Genomic DNA, 7,685 nt, shown 5'->3' on the forward strand with positions numbered 1-7,685 from the left:
AATTCGAAACTAGATTCCAGAGTTGACTACGGCTAATGGAGGTTCTTGGTGGAACATAAACTGAAGCTATGCAAAGGTCTTTGTTCTTCACATTTATTTGGCAAGCGACGATTTCGACGCCTGATAAGAGCAGGAAGGGAAGTTTTGTAGAAAGGGTAGCACTTTTTGATCCCTAAAAGTACTCCTCCATAAAAATCGTCTCTATGCAGGCGTATAATGTTAAAATCGTGGAATTTGAGTTCTTTATCGGAAGAAAACCATGTGTGTGGTTCCTGCTTGCTTACCGGTTCGCCTTATCCTTCAATAGCGGTGTTGAGCGAGGCAGCCAAACCAACATCGAGCAGTAGAGGTGACTTCCGACGAACAAGGGGAAGTAGGCATGCATAGTCCACATTCAATCGTGGTAGCAGAACTTAAACGCCATCGAATTTCTTCACCGAACGGCCACTCTTAAAAATGCGAAGCAAAGGGCACTTATAAAAAACTCTACACTTTATTACACGCAACAACGACATTTAATTCTACGGACACTACATGGGTTTATTCTTAACTTAAATGAACTTATACTAAACACATTAAAATTTGGTTTCCGACGTGCGGGTCGAGCACCCTTTCTTCACCGTGACCTAGGCGATACTGATATGACCTACATCCAGGCAGTTCATCCGAAGGTCTTCAGCAGCCGACAATCCTGCGATGTTTTCCTCTCCCATGCGAGAATATCTCACGATCAGCCATCCTTTTTATCACGCCACAACGGTTGATAAGAGCGATCGTGAAATCGTACCTAATGTTTTCTCTTTCGTTCCAGTCCTTGTTTCGGTGATGATGTGATGATCATAAGTGGATGAGAGTGAGAGTGGTCCAGCTCAGGGTTGACGCTTCGGGGGGTCGTACTCTTCAACATCCTCACCCACCCAGAAAGTTCTGAAATTTCTGCAAATAAAAAAGAAAAAAAACCTCTTCGCGGGATAGGGATAGGAAGGATGTTCATTTGCTCTGGATTGTTGACTCTGGATCATCGTTGTCGTCCTGGATCGGTAGAAGACAAATTTTCTCCACCGGACGAATTAGTAGTCCTGTAGCGGTTTTCAAGGTGACCACTCTTACGATTCCGTCTTCACTGGGGTGTACCTTGACTATCCGCCCCATCTTCCAGTGCATAGGAGGTTGATTCTCATCTCTAATGATGACTAGCGTTCCGATATCGATGGGAACAGCTGGTTTCCATCGTTTTGCTCGTCCTTGAAGCTGGCACAAGTACTCTCTTCGCCAGCGCTTCCAGAAGTCTTGCAGCCTTCGCTGGGTCAGCTGCCATTGATTAAGTCGATTGAGAGGAACGTCCGTAAAGTCTGACTCGGGAAACGCTTGCAGTGATTCTCCAACCAGAAAGTGAGCAGGCGTTAACGGCTGTAGATCATTCGGATCATCTGACATGGGAGTGAGAGGGCGAGAGTTGAGGCATGCTTCAACTTGAGTGAGCAGTGTACTCATGTCTTCCGGGGATACTGGTGCTTCTCCTACGACCTTCAGTAAATGGGTTTTAGCCGACCGAACTGCAGCCTCCCATAGGCCACCGAAGTGTGGCGCGCTCGGAGGGTTGAAGTGCCACTGTATTCCTTCCTTGGCTAATTCCCTGGTGACAACTTCACTGTGTTCATTGTTCTTGAGCAACTTGAGGAAGTCCTGCAACTTATTCCGTGCACCGACAAAGTTGGTGCCATTGTCGGAGAAAATATCGGTACACCGCCCTCGCCTGGCGATAAACCGTCTCAGTGCCTGAAGAAATCTGTCGGTTGACAAATCCGAGACAAGTTCCATGTGCACGGCCTTGGTACACATACAAATGAAAATCGCTACATAGGCTTTGACTGCCGGACGCCTTGGAGCGAGCCTTACGTAGATTGGACCAAAGTAGTCCACACCCGTCCGTGAAAAGGGTCGAGATACCGTGACTCGTGACGATGGTAGATCCCCCATCTGTTGTTGGACTGACGATGGTTTCGAGCGGAAGCACGTCTGACATCTGTGGATTATGTTCCTCACCACACTCCTTCCTCCTAATGGCCAGAAGCGAAGTCTTACAACACTCAACAGCAGTTGTGGTCCAGCGTGTAGCAGTCGCTCGTGGTAGGGTAGTGTGAGTGAATAGATGCCGTGCTGGCAGTACAACCGGATGCTTGGTTTTTTCCGTTTCCATGGAATTCTTCAAACGGCCGCCAAGCCGAATTAGTTGATCCGTCGATATGAATGGATTGAACCACCGCAACGCCGATCCTCTAGCAACTGCCTCCCCTTTGGACAACGCCTTCCATTCTGTCTCGAAAACTTCCTTCTGTACCAAGCGGACCAGGGTGTTTTCCGCCTCCTTCAGCTCTGCCGACGACAGGTACGCTGGGTAATTCCTCTCCATTCGCGGTGTTCGTATAAGCTTCATATAACGCAGCCAATATGCTGTACAACGAGCAAGATCTGTGTAGGACGAGAACTTGCTGAAGTACGTTTGGTTGAATTCGGCGAATACATAAGCTGGTGCAGCAACTACAGTCCGCCTTTTTTCTTCATCTCCTTCTCCAGTTGGTGAATTATGTGGCAGGCTTGGCCATTGACCTTCTTCTTCCTCTAGCCAGCTCGGTCCTTGCCACCAGAACGAATTGTTCACGATATCTTCCGGTGAAATCCCTCTGGACATAAGATCTGCGGGATTTTGAATTCCTGGAACGTGTCGCCATTGAGATTCCTGGATAATGGACTGTATTTTTGAAACTCTGTTTGCAACGAAGGTGGTCCAAGTCATTGGAGGAGCTTCTATCCAACGCAGAACGCAGGTGGAATCTGTCCAGAAAAACGACTTTCCCTTGAACCGAATCGATTGTGCAACCTTTTCAAAGAGCTCAGACGCAAGGAGCGCCCCGCACAATTCCAGTCGGGGAATTGTTTGACATTTCAATGGCGCTACCCTTGATTTGGAGGTAAGAAGACGAATTTTCACTTCTCCGTTGACATTCTGACTCCTCATGTACAGACATGCTCCATACGCCTTCTCCGAGGCATCCGAGAAACAGTGGATCTCCGTCGAGACAGCATTCGAAGTGATGACACAACGGTCAATGCGTATTTCATTGAACAGTGGTAGCTGTTCGTGGAATTTTCTCCAGGGCTCACCCACCGTCGATGGTAGCGACTGGTCCCAATCAAGCCTTTGACCTTGTCCGTCACGTAATGCCCATAACTGTTGCATAAATATCTTGGCCGATGTTATGGCAGCTCCCAACAGCCCCAGAGGGTCAAACAGTGTGGCAATTACTGACAGCACGTATCGTTTAGTGAGCGGTGTATCAGGGTTCAGACTAGGAACTGAAAACTGGTACTTGAGAGTATCGGAGACTAGCATCCAAGTTAGCCCCAGTGTTTTGATTGAGGGATCTGGATCCAAAATAATCCCTTCTGACGACCGAATCGCCAGGTCTTCCTCCGGAATGCCTTCCAGCACCGCTGGGCAATTCGAAGCCCATTTCCGCAGCTTGAATCCACCACTTGACATCATTGTGTTTAGCTGTACCCGCAATGTGGTTGCTGTTTCTTCGCCGTCCGCCCCTGTAATGACATCGTCCATGTAGGTGTCATCGAGAACCGCTCTCGCTGCGAGTGGATATTGTGCCTCTTCATCCAAGGCTAGCTGTTTGAGCGTTCTTGTCGCCAGGAAAGGTGCCGATTTAGTACCATATGTCACGGTGTTAAGCTCGTACAGATGAACACATTCCGCAGGTGAAAAGCGCCACAGAATGCACTGCAATGCACGTTCCAGTAGGTGAACAAGAATTTGTCTGAACATTTTCTCATCGTCCGACACAAGCATGATTTGTTTTGTCCGACTGCGGAGTGTAATGGATCGAAGGTCCTCCTGAATGACTGCCCTTGTCATTAGCACGTCGTTGAGTGATACTCCGTTGGATGTCTTGCACGACGCGTCGAAAACCACCCTCACCTTGGTGGTGGTACTTGCCTCCTTGATGACTGGATGGTGTGGGAGGAAGCACCGTTTGTCCAACTCCGTATCCGTTTCAACCACCTCACGCATGTGACCGAGCTTGATGTAGTCCTCCATAAACGCATTGTATTGTTCCCGAAGCGATGAATCCTTAGCCAGTCTGCGTTCCGTTCCTTGGAGACGCCGGTATGCGATGTCCCTTGACTCGCCCAATCGTGAGACGGCGTCTTCATTCATCGGTAGTGAGACGGTGTACCGACCGTCCGAACCTCGTTGTACTGTGCTGACAAAGATGTCTTCACACGCGTTTCCTCCGGCGAGTGAGCCTTGCCTGACTCAACCTCCTCACAGGACCAGAAACGAGAGATCAATGCATCTAACTCATCCAGCGTCGATACATTGCATGTGATTTGGAGAGAGCGAGATGGAACAGAGACACCACCGCTTACTATCCATCCAAATACGGACTCATGGAGAGCTGGATTACCTTCTCCCAGGGACATTCTTCGATCAGTTTCGAAGAAATCGAAAAAGTGTTCGATACCGAGAACGAGATCCACTGCGTTCGGTTCGAAAAATGCGGGATCAGCCAGTTTAATTCCGCTTGGAAGCGACCATCCATTCGTATCCACTCTGATTGTTGGCAGGTTCACCGTCACCTTCGGGAGAACCAGAAAGTCTAGTTCACGTGAGAACTGAGACACTCGTGAGCGCACCAATGCGTGTACCGTTTGTTTGACCTTGATGGTCGCTTGTCCGATCCCGAGCACCGATATATCCACTCGGTCGCGAGTTACCTTCATCAGCTGACTCAATCGCTCAGTGATAAAATTGCTCTCCGACCCTGAGTCCAGAAGAGCGCGAGCGTGATGGCGACAGCCATTGTCATCCTCAATTATAACGACAGCCGTTGCCAACAGTACCTGTGATGCATGCTGGTGGACCGTACCAGACACCAATGCATTCGTAGCTGTCATGCTAGCTACTTGGATGGAACGAGATTTCGATGGATCTTCAGGAGGAATAGGTTTGTTGCATCCAGCAGCAGCCCATACCCGTTTATCACCATCTCCTTTTGGGTTGAAACACACCAGTGAGTGGTGGCGACCCTTACAGTGCCGACAAGAATATTTGGATTGGCATTCCCTAGCCAAGTGTCCGGCCTTGAAACAATTCCGGCAGAGCGAGTGTGTCTTCAGAAGAGCATCTCTGTCTGAAACCTCCAGCCGTTGGAAAGCATTGCACTGATAAAGCGGATGATTTGTTGAGCAGACCACGCAGCGTCCCCCAGACGTTTGGGTTGAACCATAGCTGGCCTTCACCGATGATGATTTCTGCTTCTGTTGTGATTGTGTCTGACGAACACCCCTAGTGTTAACAGACCTCGATGGTAGACAGTCCAATACCTGGATTCTACGATGCAGAAATTCAGTCCGATCCGCTAGCAAATCTTGCTCCTTCGTTGCAGATAGCTCCTCCCACCCCCTGTAACAGGGTCCAGTCGAGCAGTAAGGATATTCAGCAGCAGAAGATCCTTATAATCGGCTGGCTGGATAATCTGATCGAGAGTCTGCACTATCCTCTCAAAGCCTTCCACAAGAGTGTGCAGTTCAGTTCCAGATTCTTTGGAGAGCGTAGGCAGCTTAAACAACGACTGTACCTGCCGCTTTTTCAAGTGCTTGCTGTTATTGTACCGGCGCAATAATGATTCCCAGGCCACCTGGTAGTTGGCCTTCGTGATCGGTAGAGAATCGATCAGGTTCCTTGGTTCCCCTTGCAGACACCCTTTAAGGTAGTGGAACTTTTCCACATCTGGTAGATCCACCTTCCAATGGATGAGTGACGTATATAAATCACGGAAGCTAAGCCATTCATCGATGTCACCATTGAAAGTTTGCAGTTTGATCTGTGGCAGACGAACGTGATCAACGGATCCGTGCACCGAAGCATCACTTGTTCGCATGGACTGTTCCAATTCCTGTGCTCCTTGGAAATCCTTGGCTTTGTCCATTAAAAACGACTTCGCTTCATAGTAGCGATCGCTGAACTCCGTACGCTCCTTCTCTAGCGTGGCACTTTCCGGTTTGTAGTCATCGTGGGCGAAGATTTCCACTAAGACTTCACTGTAACTTTCCCAAAGTTGATCCAACTTACCCAGGCGTACCTCAACCTCAGTAGCGGTGTTGGTTTCTCTAAACGTTTGCACAAACCGCAAAATATCGTTGAAGGACAGGTTGATTTCCTTCAAACGAGCCGTCAATGCCCTCATCGACGGTGGCTTCTTGGTAGCGGTAGGTAGCATGGTAATATGTCACGATAATCGGGAACCAAAGAGAGAAGCGTTGTGTAGTATGCTGCGAGTTGACCTAGCTTCGCTTAGGCATATACTGCATTAATTTACCCGAGAAAACGAATAGTGGTGCTCCAGTTCAATCGAGTAAAGATGATCAACCCAAACAAGTCGTATGACGTCACACAATTCACCGAAATGCAGCAATAACTCAGGCGGCGAAGCGGAGATGCAAGCGAGGAGAGAGAATATGGTGTAGTAACCGAATAAGTTGGCTTCGGCCGGGCATATACTGAGGCAACTTACTCGTATAACCAACAGCAGTACAATCCCGGTTAAGTCCGAATATCCAAAACCAAAACGTAAATGATTCGCAAATAGATCGTTCAACGATCTTTCAGGGCTCAGCAAGTGGATGGAAAAGTGAAGAGGATAGGTTCCATTCAAAATTGTGTATTTATCTATTTCTAGCTTCGGCAGTACACAGTCACTCACCCGAGAAAACTAATGATGATACCGCCTCTTCGTTCTAAAATGCCGACGCAGTTGAGTTGCTATACGAGTCCTATCGTGATGGCTTGATGAATGGATGCAACCCCACTGATACCACAGTGGCTACTGGTGAAACTTGCCGTTCCAGGTAATCGGTAGACGAAAAACCAGTACTTCGTAGGCTCCGATGTGTGGTTGGGAGGACGGCTTCCCTTGCCGTCGGTTGATGATCGCAGGTCCAGAAAACACGTCGAAAAATTGCGTTAGTATGTTGTAGGGTCCGATTCGACCGGACATATACTGCACTATCTTAGCTTACCTGAGCAAGAATGCGTTGCGCCAGTCCAGCGATCCAAAAACGATTTCCAATTCCGGGTATTCGTCAGCACAGACCGTCCGTGGTTTGACTATCATGCAGTGGCCTATCAATTTCGTTGCATGCAAAACTCGTTTCCAGTAATTCAATTCCAAATGGCTGTCCCAAGCCAAATCGAGCCTAAGAAACCGCGATGGCGCTCCAGTCCATGCGACTCTAAATCCCAAGCGATCAGGCTTTGTGCAAAGTGCGATGGCTCCCATGCAATTGTTGCAGAGTGCGGTGACCTCTGATGGTGTAGTGTGTGGTGATGCAATGGCGTTCGAAAGCGATGGCCGAAACCAGCGTCGACCCAGTGCCGACGGAGTATTCCAGAGCACGCAGATGGTCCACCATCCGGCTCGAAGAACCAAAATGTGTGGTTCCTGCTTGCTTACCGGTTCGCCTTATCCTTCAATAGCGGCGTTGAGCGAGGCAGCCAAACCAACATCGAGCAGTAGAGGTGACTTCCGACGAACAAGGGGAAGTAGGCATGCATAGTCCACATTCAATCGTGGTAGCAGAACTTAAACGCCATCGAATTTCTTCACCGAACG

At 48.8% G+C, this 7,685-nt stretch overlaps 2 protein-coding genes across 2 annotated transcripts; both read right to left on the reverse strand.

Moving 5' to 3' along the window:
- Window positions 1–990: 990 nt before the first annotated feature.
- LOC135714548 (uncharacterized) lies at window positions 991–4,228 on the reverse strand. The gene is made up of 4 exons (XM_065237928.1): window positions 3,989–4,228; window positions 3,013–3,790; window positions 1,845–2,697; window positions 991–1,789 (listed from the first exon to the last, which is right to left on the reverse strand). Exons 1-4 carry the CDS (start codon window positions 4,226–4,228, stop codon window positions 991–993), a joined length of 2,670 nt encoding a protein of 889 aa, XP_065094000.1.
- On the reverse strand, window positions 4,225–6,293 carry LOC135714549 (uncharacterized). The gene is made up of 2 exons (XM_065237929.1): window positions 5,652–6,293; window positions 4,225–5,397 (listed from the first exon to the last, which is right to left on the reverse strand). The coding sequence occupies exons 1-2, from the start codon at window positions 6,291–6,293 to the stop codon at window positions 4,225–4,227; spliced, it is 1,815 nt and encodes a 604-aa protein (XP_065094001.1).
- Window positions 6,294–7,685: the final 1,392 nt, after the last annotated feature.

This window comes from Ochlerotatus camptorhynchus, unplaced genomic scaffold (genome assembly GCF_037179485.1).
Source record: "Ochlerotatus camptorhynchus isolate MF236.1 unplaced genomic scaffold, CSIRO-AGI_Acam_v1.1 ptg000661l, whole genome shotgun sequence".
Classification (NCBI taxonomy): domain Eukaryota; kingdom Metazoa; phylum Arthropoda; class Insecta; order Diptera; family Culicidae; genus Ochlerotatus; species Ochlerotatus camptorhynchus.